This window comes from Coregonus lavaretus (genome assembly GCF_964263955.1).
Source record: "Coregonus lavaretus genome assembly, chromosome: 14".
Classification (NCBI taxonomy): domain Eukaryota; kingdom Metazoa; phylum Chordata; class Actinopteri; order Salmoniformes; family Salmonidae; genus Coregonus; species Coregonus lavaretus.
Window position 1 is genome coordinate 14,685,079 of NC_140001.1, and position 17,013 is coordinate 14,702,091.

The 17,013-nt window shown below is 44.2% G+C and overlaps 2 protein-coding genes across 3 annotated transcripts; one reads left to right on the forward strand and one right to left on the reverse strand.

Moving 5' to 3' along the window:
• Positions 1-1,529: 1,529 nt before the first annotated feature.
• LOC311141648 (heterogeneous nuclear ribonucleoprotein K-like) lies at positions 1,530-11,205 on the reverse strand. 2 transcript variants are annotated; one of them, XM_084177047.1, is made up of 17 exons: positions 11,115-11,205; positions 9,948-10,015; positions 9,701-9,848; positions 9,226-9,323; positions 8,873-8,929; positions 7,878-7,921; positions 6,503-6,575; positions 6,198-6,311; positions 5,819-5,947; positions 5,375-5,712; positions 5,133-5,186; positions 4,742-4,787; positions 4,056-4,071; positions 3,608-3,640; positions 3,400-3,467; positions 2,816-2,985; positions 1,530-1,995 (listed from the first exon to the last, which is right to left on the reverse strand). In XM_084177047.1, exons 3-17 carry the CDS (start codon positions 9,753-9,755, stop codon positions 1,965-1,967), a joined length of 1,326 nt encoding a protein of 441 aa, XP_084033173.1. In that variant the 5' UTR covers positions 9,756-9,848; positions 9,948-10,015; positions 11,115-11,205; the 3' UTR covers positions 1,530-1,964. The 2 variants fall into 2 exon arrangements, with proteins under 2 accessions (XP_084033173.1, XP_084033172.1); XM_084177046.1 differs by lacking the exon at positions 1,530-1,995 and adding an exon at positions 2,102-2,210.
• A 536-nt stretch (positions 11,206-11,741) lies between these two features.
• Positions 11,742-14,604, forward strand: rmi1 (RMI1, RecQ mediated genome instability 1, homolog). The gene is made up of 3 exons (XM_084176486.1): positions 11,742-12,049; positions 12,317-12,532; positions 12,619-14,604. Exons 2-3 carry the CDS (start codon positions 12,383-12,385, stop codon positions 14,248-14,250), a joined length of 1,782 nt encoding a protein of 593 aa, XP_084032612.1. The 5' UTR covers positions 11,742-12,049; positions 12,317-12,382; the 3' UTR covers positions 14,251-14,604.
• Positions 14,605-17,013: the final 2,409 nt, after the last annotated feature.

Consider the following 17,013-nt stretch of genomic DNA (forward strand, 5'->3'; position numbering starts at 1 on the left):
AGGATATGCCATTTCAGTTTGTTGTTCCTAATCCAACCTTAATCTGTCGTAAAATTTTGTGACCATTTTATTATTATTAATTGTTAGTTTAGTCATTTTTCGTTATTTTATGAATTTTTCATTTTTTCCATAATTTTATCAGTAAAGTGAAACAAGTGGCAGCTGTTTAGTTTGGATTCCCATGCTATATTGCACCCTATATCTACTATTGCACCACCACTACAGTAAAATCAGCTATAAAAAAACAAACATGATGAAATGGTTTGGACCTTGAACCCTTTGCTACTATAGACCATGACTCTGCAACAGTGAAATGAGCATGAACATAAAGTTGAAAGATTGTGTCTAAATAAGGTCTAGACGAGGTGCCGTGGTTACATGTGGTCTGCGATTGTGAGGCCGGTCGGATTTACTGCCAAATTCTCTAAAACATTAGAAGTGGCTTGTGGTAGAGAAATTAACATTCAATTCTCTGGCAACAGCTCTGTTGGACTATCCTGCAGTCCACATGCCAATTGCACACTACCTCAAAACATGAGACATCTGTGGTATTGTTTTGTATGACAAAACTGCACATTTTAAAGTGGCCTTTTATTGTCCCCAGTACATGTGTAATGATCATGCTGTTTAATTAGCTTCTTGATATGCCACACCTGTCAGGTGGATGTATTATCTTGGCAAAGGAGAAATACTCACTAACAGGGATGTAAACACATTTGTGCACAAAACTTGAGAGAAATAAGCTTTCTGTTCAGCTGGAAAATTTCTGTTACCTTTTATTTCAGCTCATGAAAGATGGGACCAACATTTTACATGTTGCGTTTATATTTTTGTTTAGTATAGTTAACACCATCTGCTCTAATTTGCTCACGAAAAACTAATTGAAGAATATCTAAATGCAATTCCCATGAAACTGATTGATAACAAATTATTGTCATGTAGATGCAGTTTTGACATTTCGTGAAGAATTATAATTGACAGTGACAGCCTATTTTGAAATTAAGTATGCCTAACTTGGCGTTTGAGGGTTTTAAAAATAAAACATTTTCTTGAGACAACGTGTGAGCATAGGCAGACGTTGCAATTGGAGGATGTATTTTATGAATATTCTACATTTTAGTAATTTAGCAGACGCTCTTATCCAGAGTGCATAATTTATTTTTATTTTTCATACTGGCCCCCCATGGGAATCGAACCCACAACCCTGGCGTTGCAAACGCCATGCTCTACCAACTGAGCTACATCCCTGCCGGCCATTCCCTCCCCTACCCTGGACGACGCTGGGCCAATTGTGCGCCGCCCCATGGGTCTCCCGGTCGCGGCCGGCTACGACAGAGCCTGGATTCGAACCAGGATCTCTAGTGGCACAGCTATTCAATAGGCTACCTCTTGTCAGTACAAAACTGAGGGGAAACATTTTTACAGCCAGGAAATGTCATGAATAATAAGGATACTTGTGTATTTATAATCCCTCACACCCCATGCATCCGGAAAATACAATTAATGAACTGAAAAACATGACCAAGAAGTTCAATTTCCTACATTTATTTTTAAAAAATCATAAAATGTTCCTTACAACAACAACAAAAAAGCTTACATTCTGCACGTTGCACTGAGTGGTGGTAAGGGGGGTGGGTGAGAAACTCCAACGCAAACAGAAAGAGAACACACACGGGACAGGCTTACTCCACTGACAAACACACACACACCATAGAAATCAACCCATCCAAAAAAAATTGATAATGTTCACTTGTCTATCGGACTCCAAATATTTAGACAAATGTGTGTTTTAAAAATACAGATAAGAGATGGAGGAGTAGAGAACTACACAAAAAATGCAGAACGTCTACATTAAGCACAGGAATGTTGGCCCTTTAAAAAATAAAACATTAACAAAATTCCCACAAACCGGGACAATAAGATGGGGGGGGTGGGGGATTTGCTTCAATCTGTGTCTCCTGGGTTTAGAGGAACTGACCAGAGTACTGCTTCACACTGAAATATAAAGAGTAAAAAAAAAGAAAAAAAAAGAGAAATCACAGGAGTCAATTAAGATGATATATATATATATATATATATATATGTATAGATGGAGGGAGGGAGGGATTGGGGGTGGGAGAGGGGGATGAGAGTCAGAGACAGGGAGAGCACGGGATGTGGGCGTAGTCTGAGGCGAGGGTTAGTCCTGGTGTCCGAGCAGGTGCAGTGCGCTGAGGGAGGAGGAAGGGAGGCAGGGTTAGTCACCATGGCTACGAGGCAGTGTTAGCATATTAGCATCTGCGCAATGAGACACGCTGATGGTTGCCGGGGAGACAGAAGAGGAGGAGCCTGTGCCATTTGGCAGACTGTGATTTGTTGTCGATTCATCTAACTAAACACAACAAAATCACTAGTCTTCCACACAGCAACAGGCAGGGAAGAAGTCCACTCCCTGCTTCTCACTGAAACGGCTCTTAGGTCATAAAATCACATTTCACCAATCACATTCTTTAAAAAACAGACATTACCAACGAAAATATTTATCTCCAGTTTTGTATCGATATAATAGTTGTACAAGTATTCTGTAAAATTAGTTTTTAATACACAGCCATTTCACAAGCTAAAACCACCTGCACACATTGCATGGGAGGAGAGTGGTTAGTCACCATCAGCAGACAAGAGAAATATAATAAGACAGTAAAAGGTGGGGGGGGGGGGGGGATATACATCTACACATATATTTTGAGATCAAAAGGTGTGTATAAAAACAGGGAGGAGAATATATAGAAAGGCAGACATGATCTCTCTATTCACTCAGAGGGCATCCAGAACTTGCCTATTCTGCAATAGGTACTGAGCGTTTTGGATCTGGTCCTGGGTGCCGCTGATGGTGATGATGCGGTCCTCTGAACCCTCCAATGGCTCATCGATCTTAATGGAGGCGCCAGACTCATGCCGGATCTGCTTGATCCTCTGGCCTCCCTTACCGATGATGGAGCCGGCCAGCTGGAGAAAACACCACCACAGTCAACAGAACATCATGCACAAGAAAAGTGTGAAAATATGTGTGTGTGAGAGAATGCGGGTGTGAGAGAATGTGGGTGTTGTGTTGCATTAGGGTTTCATAGGCCATGGTGGGTGAGACTGACCGAGTCATTACTCTGTATGTCATGTATCAAACTCATTCCACGGAGGGCCGAGAGTCTGCAGGTTTTCACTCCTCCTTTGTACTTGATTGATGAATTAAGGTCACTAATTAGTAAGGAACTCCCCTCACCTGGTTGTCTAGGTCTTAATTGAAAGGAAAAAAACAAAAACCCGTAGACACTAGGCCCTATATAGAATGAGTTTGACACCCCTGCTGTATGTGAACAGAGTATGTGAGGTAAAGAGGAGTCACCCCTCTGATTATACACTCACGTCTTTGGGGATCGTCACTTGTGTGGTGATGACTGGCCCTCCCATATCATTATAGGAACCGCGTCCACCTAACACAGACGAGGAGAGATCAGAGAAAAAGCTTGAGTAAGTGTGGAGGTTCTATTAACAAAACCGTAACATATTTAATGATACCATGACCTAACAACATTGAATACCAGGCTGCCAAGACGCGTTTCTATAGACTCACCAGACTGATAGGAGTTCCAGGACGAGCTGTTATCTTTTTGAAAGGAGAGAGACCGAGAAAATAGATCTACACTTAGGGAAGTTGGCCGTATAGGTTGAAGTTTATTAGAAAATATGCTAAAATCCACATCCACAGCAGACTGGTACCATAAACAAATAAGTATTTACCAACCTGATACACAGAGTAGAGCAACACATTTTAAAGATGATATCCCATATAAACAGTTGAAATAACAAAACAAAGATAGTAGACTAGTAGCCTTGGGGTAAAACAATACGCTCAAGACTGTTGAGTAAGTGTATTAGTAGCCTTATACAGCAGACCAGCTGAAATCTAGAACATACACTGGAGAACCACTAGCCATCTATGTGCCACTGGAAACAGCAATGAAACAGAACTCAGACTGGCCTTCTAGACAGAACCACATAGGAAGAACAGAACAACTCACCATATCCACCTCCACCCTGCAGAAAGAGAAAAGAGAAAGGGGGCAGGGTTAAACCCACAACACACATTTCCTAGTGATCTGTTGTATACACTCATGGATGCATGCAACCCCAGCCTTGCATGGTCAGGATTGAGTTGCCCAGTTTGTCCAAAAGCCCCTATTTGATGCTGTAGAACACTCCCCCTGCTTGCATCTCTACCAGCCACTCACTCCACAGCTTTCACCTGCTATTCAGAGGCTCCTCAGTCACCAGGGCAACAAGCAATTCAAAAATCAGTTGCCGAGCAACTGGAGGCAGTTTCTGCCAGCTCTCAAAGAGAGCCCACCCATCTGACAACAAAGCGTTATTATTAACACCTAGCAACCACAGCATAGTTCCCCCCCATGATTGCATAGATGGTAGTGGTCATGGTGGTATGGGTAATTATTACTGTGGGTAAGTTACCCATTACCTGTGTTTATGGTATGGTTTACTGTGGTAAAGTCATGTTTATTACATGTTTAATGTTAGTGGTAAATGTATTGTTGGGATTTATTGTGTGGTTAGCTGTGGTCATGGTGATGTGGTTATTATCAGCCAATTGCAATCATTGTCTAAGACCAACTGGCTTTTCAGCGTATGATGATGCTTTCAGACAATAAATGCCAAGAGGACTGCTGCATGCATTTAGTCATGTGTCACTAACCATGTTATCGCCATAGCGATCTCCTGGTCTCCCTCTTCTGTCACTGCTGAGATAAAGAGAGAAAACGGAAGTCTGACTTGAGGAAAATATTGACACGGCAGAGAGTGCTTGTCAGCAGAGCTCTGATCCAAGTCAAACAACAGACAGTCAGAGAAAAACACAGCATTCACACAAAAGTAAGAGGTGATGACAGACTGATGGCAGAGATGAGACCAGTAATCAGAGGACCAGTCTCACGCAAGACAGACTGACTACAGTGTTGGCTGGCTGGCTGACCACAGTGTTGGCTGACTGGCTGACCACAGTGTTGGCTGACTGGCTGACCACAGTGTTGGCTGACTGGCTGACCACAGTGTTGGCTGACCACAGTGTTGGCTGAAGAAGTACTTACTTTTGTCTGTCATCTGCACTGCCCCGATAGGAGTCATAGGAGTAATGATCATCTCTGCAAATAACGTGGATATGGAACACACACATGAGGCCACACACACACACTATGAATGAAATACATATTTAAATGGGATCATATAATTATATCTGCTGAACTTTTGAGAGCAAACCGATGTAGACAAAGCAAAATTGATTGAGAGATTAGAAGAGAAATGGCAATGAGCGATGGTGTAGCTCTCTTACCCTCCTCCTCTTTGGGGTGGGGCCAGGGGCAGGTTGCGGCCACGGCTCCCCCCCCTTCCCCCTCTTCCTGGGTGGGGTGGTGGGGGTCCACGGCGGGGGCTCATCTCCTCATATTCCCTGCGGGCGGGGGGCATGGGCCCACCTCGACCCCCTCGCCCTGAGGGCATCCGGTCAAATCCTCCGCCACCTCGTCCCCCTCGCATGTGGAAGCCCCCCATGGGGCGCCGCCCACCACCGGCACCACCACGCTCCTCAAACATCATGGTGAAGCCACCATAGTCGTATGTCTCGTCGTAGAAGTTGGGGTCGTAGGGCTGGGTGCGCCCTTTTATGGGAGCCTGAGGGGGACAGGATCACACAATTTCTAGAGTCGACTGGCTGTGGTATTTACACTGGTATGTGGTATGTTAGCAGCTCAGTCAATGGTTAGATAAGAGTACCAACCTCAGCGATGAGATCCAGCATGATCTTGATGCACTCGACGACACGCTCAGACTTGCCGCTGACCAGAACCACTCGGTCTGTGGACTGGGGACAGCACTCCTGGAACAGCTTGATGTTGGTCTGGGTGTTCTGTAACGGTCAAAGTCAACACTGGTCAAATTAGACAAAGCAATGTCATACGTCTGAGAAGAACCCACAGAAAAACTTTGAATCAGGGTAGGCTCAAAACTAAATACACTTTTTGAAAAGGAAAATGTGCATTCTTATGGGACAAGTTCAGGTTTATCTCCCTGGTTTTAAGATGTTCTCCATTTTTTTTAGCTACTGAACATGACCCAGATGAGAAGATATGAGTGTGAGAAGTTCAGAGTAACTGTACCTCTCGTAGCTCTTTGATCTTGGCTCCCTTCACACCAATGATGCTGCCTGCCAGGCTCTGGTGGATCAGCAGCCTCAGCTCACAGTCAAAGTCCATCCCATTGTACTGTTGGTACTGAGGAGGATTGGGGGCAATCAGAGAAAAATACTTTAGCGTCACCATATTCAGATCTGTGCATTTGATATCTATAGGTTTTGTTTTATCAACACACTCAATATCTAGCTGTACCACACAGGACTATCATTGAAAATGGTAGGCGGCCATTAGGCTCATCTCATTCTTCCTCATCCCCAACCCAGGCTCACCTCCTCCAGAGTAGGGATGATCTTGAGCAGGATCTCTCCAACAGTCTCGATTTCCGCACCGATGCTCAGAATGCTTTAGAGCCACCAATCACAGCACAGGACATTCCCAGGAGGACCAATCAAATGGTGACAAGGGGCATAGAGGAAACAAACAGTATTTCAGAGCTGAGGTCAACTCTCCCTCAGCAAAACTTCAACCATACCGTCTAATAACGAATGAAGACCCCATTCCCTCCCACCCCCGCCGTGGGGGTTAACCGGGTGGCACTCCCATTGAAATATAATTACTAGAATGGACACTCCCATTCAAGTCAATGTTCTGTGATGAGTGGACCAGCGGCCATATCTAGCAATTATATTTCTATGTGCACCCCCAAAATCACAACTGAGGGATAGAAATGGACAGCCCAAAACCCTTTGATATCTACCCATACATACACAAATAAAGACTGGGGGGAAAAAAAAGGAAAAGCAACCCCCTTCAAAGTATCTGACAAAGAAGAGGAACAAAAAAAAAAAAAAAGGTAAAAGGAACCCAAAGAAAGCAAGTGTGTTTTAGTGACCACTAGAAGAGGGAGGGGGAGGAAAGGTTGGTGAGTGGTTTGCACCAATGGGGCCTGCTGCCAGTGCGCTAAAGGAACTGTACTGTAGCTCAACATGGGGGAGAAAAATTAAAAAGAATCAAAGGCCAATAAAAAAAAAACAAGATGACAGAGTAGTAGGCTAAGCCAAAACAAAAGAATCAAACTAAGGAACACTTTAAAGTTAACTTAAAGATGGGTGAGAGTTGGCAGGGCAACAGTGAGTTATGCTCCTCACTATTGGACAGAAGGATGTTGAGGGAAGGCATGGGCCACAGGGATGAGGTGACAAATAAGTTCACGTTCAACAGTTCCAACAATGGAAAAGGCAATATGAAGAGTAAAGACGAGAAAAATACATACAACACTTGAACCCTAGCGGCTCTATGGCAGAACATACTTTACAGTCATTACAGTGGTCAAACCGCCCCCAAAAATCAATGTGGGAACAAGGAAGAGGGGATGGGGGGGAATGTGAGAAACTAAACAGATCAGTACACCAATTCTGAGAGGGGAAGGAGGGAGGTGAGGAACGTGGAAGGGAAAGATACTGTCACTGAAATAAAATATAGAATATTGAAATACGGTCATTAGAACAGAGGCAGGTTTAAAGTATTTGTTGAAACCCTCACTAAAAACAGAGGCTTATAATGCTGTCACTGAACAAATGGAGGAAGGTGTACATGTTTGTCACAGGAACAGAGGCAGGTTTTGATATTGTCACTAGAACAAGGCAGGTTTGTTTGTTTATTTCCTGTAGTCAGGCAGTGAGAGGGAGGAGCTTAGGGACATACCGCTCAGGCCCACTGCTGTCTGGGACTGACACACTGGCATTGAACTGCAAGGGCCGTGGGCGTGGTATGGGCAGGGGCCATTCGAGCACACAGATGTCAATCAAGTAAGGCGCCCATTTAGGGAGGGGCACGATTATGGGCAGGGCCAACCAGGGTGTCAGGTGGGCGGGCGCAGGAGGGGCGATCCAGAACATGGGCAACAGAGGAAGTGGGCAAAAATAAACAAAAATAAAAAACAGGAGGGGGAAGAGGGAGGGGGAAGAGGAATACATTTTAATACAGGCTAATATTCTTCATTGTGATTTCATTCTCTGAGTGTTTTTTTAAGAGAGCAGAGGTAGAGATAGAAAAGGAAAAGGTATTGAGCTAGAGATGAAGACCGATAGAATGAGAGCAGAAAAGGAGGGGGAGATGTAGAGAGAATGGTGAGAAAGAAAGAGAAGAGGAGAGAGGGAGAAGAGTGGAGAGTAGAGAAAGAGAGAGGTAATGACATTCAATTAGTTGAGAATTGGCCAGGCTGTTTATATACACAAGACATTTCCTATGGCTTTCGGTGCTATACCCTAAAATACACTGGGCCATACACTGGGCCCACTCAAGTATTAATGACAGTCTTAGCAGTGCTGATGCCTGGTAGTAATAGCACTATTCATTACGCAAAAAAAGGCCAGGTATTTCATATCAATTAGCGGGGGCCATTTGATTACAATGACATTACACTTTGGAGGGTTATTACCACAACTGGTGTAAAGCAGGTCTCAATTCACATCATATCCTTGCATTAACCGTCACCCCAAAATATCATAGATTTACTTCCAACCATAGTTAACAGACCCATTTTCTTAAGGCCAACCTACCAAATGTAAAATGCTCAACTTTCGCATATAAAGTACTAAAATCATACATTCCCAAAGTACATCCCAGTATAAGGGGGCGGGTACTGTAAATATACCCAGCGCTTGCTCCAATAAAAAGAGTGGTGTAAATGTACTCACGTCTGTGCGCAGGGATTTGATGTTTTTACCACCCTTCCCAATCACGGCTCCTGCATTCTGAAGGAAAAAGAGATTAGTCAGATGACATCCAACTTATTGTGATATAACGTCAAAAACATCCTCAAGACATCTCCATACTACATAATCGAAAACGGACCTTGCCGCCATTAAAATCGGACACTGAACCACCGGGTGTAGAAAAAAAAAAAAAGTTATTAAACTCCCAGATCTGGTCAAATAAAGGTTCAATAAATAATTGGGGAGGAAAGAAGACAGGCTATATTGCAGGAAACGCCATGAGGAGATTGTGGGTGTTGAAGGGATTGTGAATGAGGAACAGAAAGCGGACTGACTTTACTCTGTAGGAGTATGCGGAGCTCCACCATGTCCTCTGTGTTCCTGGAGCGTTTATAGGACTGCTCCTCATCAGCGTCCTCCGCGGGACGCTTACCTGAGAAGGAAAAACACTGAGTTTAATCTCCCACATACACAGGTTCTTTAGATTTGCATTCAGTTTATGTAAAAACAATACACATTTAATACTAATTTCCCACTCATTGTACTTGCATGTTAAAACAGTATAGATTTAATAGATATGGCTTCTTCACTACACACATCTGCTCTGAACTTTTTGGGCACATATCTGGCAGCTACAATTTAGGAATTTAAATGCTTATATTTTAGACCATTGATAAATTTTAATAAGTCATGAATACAGGAAAGGACATACACGGTGCACCACACAGCTTACATTATTTTAAATAACTATACTGTTCATATTCATATACTAGTAACATATAATTAAAACAGGAAGGGATTAAAACTCACCGTTGGTCTCTGTGTTGCTGAATGAGGTATCTTCTTGTTCAATTTCTGTCTCCATTGTCAGTTAACACCGGGCAGGGTAGACCAGGCACCTCGGTCCTGGGAGCAGGTAAGGGCGGGGAGCAAGGAGAGGGCACCTCGGTCTGACTGGCTGTGGAGGGACATGGTCGATGTAAGTTGATGAGAGCAGGATTTTGAGTTTTCAGAACTGACGAAACAGGCAGATGAGAGCCTGGTAACCAACACTTACCGCTATTTATTGCGAGAAGATGGGCGTGTTATGGGCGGAACGAAACAAGTCTCAGAACCGCTGCTAACCTATTGAAAAAAAGCGAAGGTTGGTTACCGTTAGCTAGTGCCATAACTAAACGTGCCCGAGAATAATTTTACACGACACTTGATACGATTACAAAACTGTAATAAATGCGGATTAGCGTTTGGTAATGACACATTTCATAAAATAAAACAGCAGATGTGATGAGGTGTAGCATCTGGAATAGCATTGATTCAAATTAATGCGTGCGTTGAGCTCTTTAAAATTCTGAAAGAGGAAACCAGATGACAATTTACATTTACGTTACTGAACTGATCATACTAATGCGGAATGAAATGATACACATGCGCAGTTAATTTATGTATCTAATGAAGGTCAATCGCATGAGTGAAGTTTCAATCCCGTTACATTTGACAACATATTCGACCTGGCACCATAATATCGACATCTGAGTGGGGACAAATGGGAATGTCAATGCAAACAGGGCTCGTCTCAGAACCATCTCGCACCGATAATTATCTTGATCTTAGCTACACTGCACACATGTTTAGCTAACTACAGTAAAAGTAAGCGTCTGCTCATCCGGCATTCCATTTAATGATGTGCGCATAACGTTTGAGAACCCAACTATGTAGGTAGCTCTCTAGGCTAGACGAGAAAATGTGCACGCTAGCTAGCTAGGTGAGTAAGAACAAACTAGCATCCATCTTGTGAAGCTAGCAAGTTCATTCCTTGGCTAAAGATGGCTAGCTAACGTTAGCTTCTGTTGTTTAACTAACTAGCCATCGGGCTGCTAGTATTATGTAGGTAGCTACATTCATGCTGGGGGCATGAATAAACAATCGTGTAACTTAGAAGAAACCTATGAAAGACATATCTACACTTGACGACTTATATTCTAAATGTAGCAGTGTAAACTAACTAGCTATGAAAACAGCTAGCTACAGTAACTTGCTAACGTTACACCGGATATAATAATGAGCTAACATTTGCTAGCCAGTAAGCCATTGCTGGCATTGCTTTGGTCATGTAGTTACGCGAATGCTTTCAAATGTTTTTGCTCATACCATCGCATTAATGTGTAATCAAATGTAATGTAATTTATTCGTTACAAAGATAAATAGAAATGTGTGTAAAACAGACCTGTGCTACACCTGGTATCGCTACTCGTTTTCGACCTTTCTCACTCTGAGGAAGAACGCAAGCACACAAAAAAACTGCTCTGAAAATGTGCACTGAAGAAAGAGGTAGCCGCTTCGATTGAATTGAAAATAAAGAGCAAGCATTGGATAGCTCGTATGCCAATCAAAGGATGGAGGCGTGTCTCAAGCTAAAGTTGTTGTCACTCATTCTTCCGAGGTCCGTGCTGTCTGGAATCCTTGGGACGTCCATACCCCCCCCCCCCTCCCCTTTGGAGTTTAAATGTAAAATAGTTAAATAAAGGGTTAGGGTTAGGTAAGGGTTATGGTTAGGATAAGGGTAGGAGTTAAGGTTAGGGACGTCCCAAGGATCTTAGATTGCACTGACGATGCCTTCCGGTTTTCACTACCACAGCCACAAGGTCAAACTTGGCTATCGTTAAAATTAATGAAAACAAAAATGTGCTTTTTGGTCATAATTTAAGGTTAGTGTTAGGCATAAGGTTAACAGTGTGGTTTGTGTTAGGGTTAAGGTTAGATTTAAAATCTGATTTTAGGAAGAACATTTTAGAAATAGGCGGGGTTTATGACTTTGTGTCTGTGGTAACTAGTGACGACCCCATTCTTCCGTACCTACTACCTAGATAGTTTGGTTGATTTGCAGCATGCTTCGCGTTCAGTCTTGCTGATAATGTGAATACTTACTAGTTATGTTCATATAGGGATGTATCTTGCTAATGCTATCATAGTTCTAACATGCAGGTATCACATATTTAGTATGTTTCGCGCAATGTAAAAAAAAAAGTATTATGGGAGCTCGCATTAGCTCCTCACAAACATTTTCACTCTACTCTGCCGCCAACTTTTGGGCGCCTTGGCGAATCGCCCAACGAAAATCAGCGGTACTAGAATTCTCATACAGAAAGACTCCAAACCATTGTAAGTAAATGAAGGTTTCTCAATTTTTGGAAGTGACTTCTGTCACTGTTTTGATGATACTAAGTTACTTCTCTGACTGAGCTTCTTGCTTTCACATGCATGCATGAACACTATAGATTTCTGTTTCTTCAGACTACTGAAATGAATGTTTTCTTTTAGATACGCTCCAACCCATTGAAAACACCCGTCCCGTTGTTATTATATCTCAGTGCACCCGACCCTGCATGGCCAGTGAGTCTGCTCTCTCTGTCTGCTGGCACTTTGTAGGTCTATGAGAAATTGCCTGTAGGTTATCTGGCTACCTGTCAAGTGGCACCACCTGGCAGAGAGGGGATGAGCCCTCAGGGTGTGCGAGCAACCCAGGCCTGGCTCCATTCCTCTTGGCAGGTCCAGGTGCCTTTCGCCTGGTTAGAGGCATGCGTGGAGTGGCTGCAGCAGGAAGGAGGAGGGGCCCCCCTGCCTCAACACCAGCTTAATCAGCAGGTACTATTTTATTAACAATTTTTCTCAACTCCGGTACAACTGAATTTAAGCTCTTTACACAAAACGTAACATTTGTGTCGTTGCAGGTCCTGGATCAGTGGCTGCTGACCGACCTACGTGACCTGGCCCACCCTGTGCTCCCTGAAGGGCTATCTCGGGCCCAGAAGTCAGAGCTCAGCGGCAGCTTCGGCGTGCAGCTGGACTCCCTACTGGACATTAGCCAGGCTGCCTATGGCCAGCTTCAGCGCTGGAGGGGTACTGACTGCACCAACGAGGCTGTGTCAGCCATCACCCAGGCCACCCAGCGGCCCTGGGAGGCCAAACCCACACGCATGCTGCTGCTGCAGCTCACTGATGGCGTGCAGAGCCTGGAGGCTATGGAGTACCAGCCCATCCCTGCACTCAGCACCACCCTCAAGCCAGGAGTCAAACTGCAGCTGCAGGGCCAAATAACCTGCCGGCTAGGGGTGCTACTGCTGAAGCCAGGCAACGTGAAGGTGCTGGGAGGGGAGGTGGAGGAGCTGGGTGAGAGGCACTCCCAAGGGAAGGTGCTATGCAGGGCTCTGGGACTGCCTGAGGAGGAGCCACAGGGTCCGGCCGAGCAGCCAGAGGTCCCACTACCAGGTAACCAGGAGGCTGACAACCAGGAACCAGACGACCTGGAGCTGCTGGCCAGCCTGGAGACCCAGGAGAGGGAGGCGGGGTGGAGGGTGGAACCCAGCCTGGAGAGTGGCTACAGGACCCGCAGTGAGGCATCCTCTGCCTCTTACAGAAATGCATCGCTGCAGAGTCGGTGCTTTGAAAGCCTTGCAGATTCTGCACTCGAAAGCCCTTCACGCCATGAGGCCCTTGAACTGGACAATTTGGACATCCCAGATGAGGACTTTGATGACCTTCCCCTGGATGAGCTTGACGGTATCATTTTCCAGGAGAGCCCAATCCAATCGACAAACAACAGGAGGGATAATCAAAGAGACGACCTGAGGAGAGGGCAGGAAGAAGCCTCCAACTCCTACTCTCCCCCATCAGATGACATGAGAAACGAAAGCCATTTTGACTCCCTTGATGAGAGGGATGATCCTGTTTTGGACGAGGACATGAGCTGCTTCTTCCCACCGGAGCCAAAAGCTCCTAGACAGGAGCAAATACTAGATAGTACCTGTGTCAGAGAACTGGGAACAGGCCAGCCCTCTGTGGCAGGAGCAGAGAGGCTCTCGACCAAAATCTCAGAGAGTGCGGCGACTGTGACGCTCGATTCACCCCCGTTTACGTACCTGTGTTTGCTGCAACAGGTTGCGAGCCCCTCAGGCCTGCTGGAGCGCGTGAGCGAGGTGTGTGTGAAAGCCTTCATCGTCACCCTGCAAGGGAACCTCAAATGCAGTAAGGGGGAGTGGCGGGTCAGCGCCTCCATCTCGGACGGAACTGGTTACATGGACGTGGACCTCTCAGACCAGGTTCTGACGGGCCTGCTGGGGTTTTCAGCGGCTGAGAAGTCGAAGCTAGACCCAGCCCGGAAGGATGCAGGGATGAAGGCGTGTCAGCAGGGCCTGGTGGACATGTGCTGCGTGATGACTCTGAGGTTGGACCCCGCCGGTAGGAAGGCTGTGGTCCTCAAGGCTGATGCAGTCACAGAGGAGGACTGCCGAGCCCTGGAGGAGCGAGTGAAAGGCAGGCGTGGGCAGGAGGACTCTGGGATGTGGACCAGTGGAGGCTGCTGAGGGGAGGACGGCTCATAATAATGGCTGGAATGGAGGGAATGAAATGGAAGCCATGTGTTTGGTGTATTTGATACCATTCTACTTATTCCACTCCAGTCATTACCATGAGGCCGTACTCCCCAATTAAGGTGCCACCAACCTCCTGTGATGTGGACTAAGGAGGACTGTGATCGACCAGGCTTTGGGGGATTCTGGGTTGTGATGACTGCCTTGGATGTAAGTGGGTTTCCAGCTCTGTCTGGCCCTGGTCCACTGTCGAATGTGCTTTATGGTGCCTCTGTTGTAAAAGTTAATTCATACAGCCATTTTAGAACGTTCAAGGGCAACAATGTTAATAAATTGAAATTATTATTATTAGCTTTTTTTTTGTGCCTTTCGTCTGTGAAGGAACAAGAGCTTATTACAGTACTAGAGGTCTTTGAGTAGTGGAGTGGTGCTCAGGCCATGGGGAATTGGCTCTGTTCCCCCGTAAAGAAACAGAGTAATAGTCGGCCTTGGCTCATTGCTATTCTGTGTTGTGCACAAGCATCCAGATCTTTCGTCTGACTTCATTAAGCCCTAACCGAAATTAGTAGCCTGTGTTGCATGTCATTAGCCTGATATGCGTTAATGACTGGGCACACTGTGAAAAGGGTGTAGTCCAGAGTAGTGAGCACCCATAGGCCTAGGGAATTATCTGCAGAATGGGGAGATGGGCTTGGTTGGGTGGGTGGATTAGAGGGAAGCCACACATTGGTACACTGTTCTAACTGTTCTATTTCTTATTCATATTGTTACATGGATGAAATTGTAGGCTGAAAGGGGTATTTGTAGTCTTAACACCATATCTATTTGGACAGTGAATCTAAACATTTGTATTTGTCTCTACTCCAGCATTTTGGATTTGAGATTTAAATGTTTCATATGAGGCAACATCACAGATTGTCATCTTTTATTTGAGGGTATTTCCATACATATCGGTTTTACCGTTTGGAAATTATGAAATCACTTTATCTAGTCCCCCCATTTAAAGAAGCCATAAGTATTTGGAGAAATTCACTTATAGTGTGTTAAAGTAGTCAAGTTTAGTATTTGGACCCATATTCCCAGCACGCATGACTACTCCAAGCTTGTGACTCTACAAACTTGTTGGATGCATTTGTCGTTTGTTTTGTTTCCGATTTATGTTTTGCCCAATTAGGAACTGAATGGTGAATAATGTATTGTCATTTTGCGGATGCTATCGTGATTACGGATAATCATGAATTAATCATTAATAAAGATCAACCCCCCCCCCCGCTAACCTCCCCTGTTATTGGTAATGGTACGGGTGTTATTATGTTTTTGTTGTAGCGTCTCACTCATCATTATTCATGATTTAATTCATGAGTGTTCAGAATCATCTTATCTACTCACTTAGAAAGAAAATTAATCCAGTCATCAATCACCATTCAGTTACTGTTGGACAAAACAACCCAAAACAAACTGCAAATGCTTCCAACAAGTTTGTAGAGTCACAAGCTTGGTGCAGTCATTGAGTGAAAGGAATATGGGCCCAAATACAAAACTTTTGACTACTTTGATACACTATAAGTTAATTTGTCCATATAATTGACATCTTCACATGGGGGGGACCAGATACATAAAGTGCTTTCATTTCCAAACGGTAAAACAGATATGTATGGAAATACCTTCAAATAAAAGATGACAATCTGTGATGTCACCTCATATGAAACATTTAAATCTAAAATCCAAAATGCTGGAGTAGAGACAAATAAAAATGTTTAGCATCACTGTCCAAAGAAATACGGTGTTAAGCCTACAAAACCCATTTTTCAGCCTACATATTTCATCCATGTAGCAATATGAATAAGAAATAGAACAGTGTACCTAAAATAAATTTTTTGGGAGTATAGAGCCAAATTAAATATTTTAGCTTCACTGTCCGAATACATACAGATGGGAGTGTATATGCCGAGGATGATTACAAAGGCTCAGCTGGTTGGCGTGTGGTGCTTGCAACAACAGGGTGGTGGGTTTGAGTCGCTTGAATTAAAAACGTCTGCTAAATAGCAATACCGTATTAATGCATAGATACCTTGATCTACAGACATTGTTCATGCACTACACTCTTATTCATAATACATAACCTAACTGGTACTATAACAGGTCATAATTTGATTAATAGTCTGAACTTCATAAAATAAACACTTGTGTCCTAGCAAGGCATCTTTCCCCTGTTTTTAGGAGTAGTGTGTGAATTATTTTAGAAGAAACATCAGAACATTTTGACTTTGCTAATAGAGGCCATTTGCAATGTTAGTTCCCTGATTTTATACCACCCCCCTGCTCCACCCCCTCTTTCTGTTGCAGTCTGTAGGGGATAATCAAGGTAGGAGTTAAAAGTGCCTTTATGTTCTCCAGCGAGTTTGTATGTTCCCGAATTACAGGTGAGTGGTGGTGGGCGCATGGGAGACGTGCTCATTTCTCTAATGTGCGTACCACAGATGTAGTGTACCCTTTTGGTCCTTTCATTTTTATAGGAGAAATGTACATCAGAAAACCAAACTAATACCCGCAGCTGTAATTTACCTTCCCTATTAGAGATGGGTAATGAAAAATCTACTTAGGCCTGGCCTCTTTGTCTGAGTTCCATGAAGATCAGCAAATGGGTTTCTCTGCCCGAGCCGGCCCTGTTTGTGTGTTTCCAAGTTGAAGATGCGCGCCAATAGGGAATAGAAATTACAGGAAAATTGGTCTCACTAAACATTTGGTACATTATTT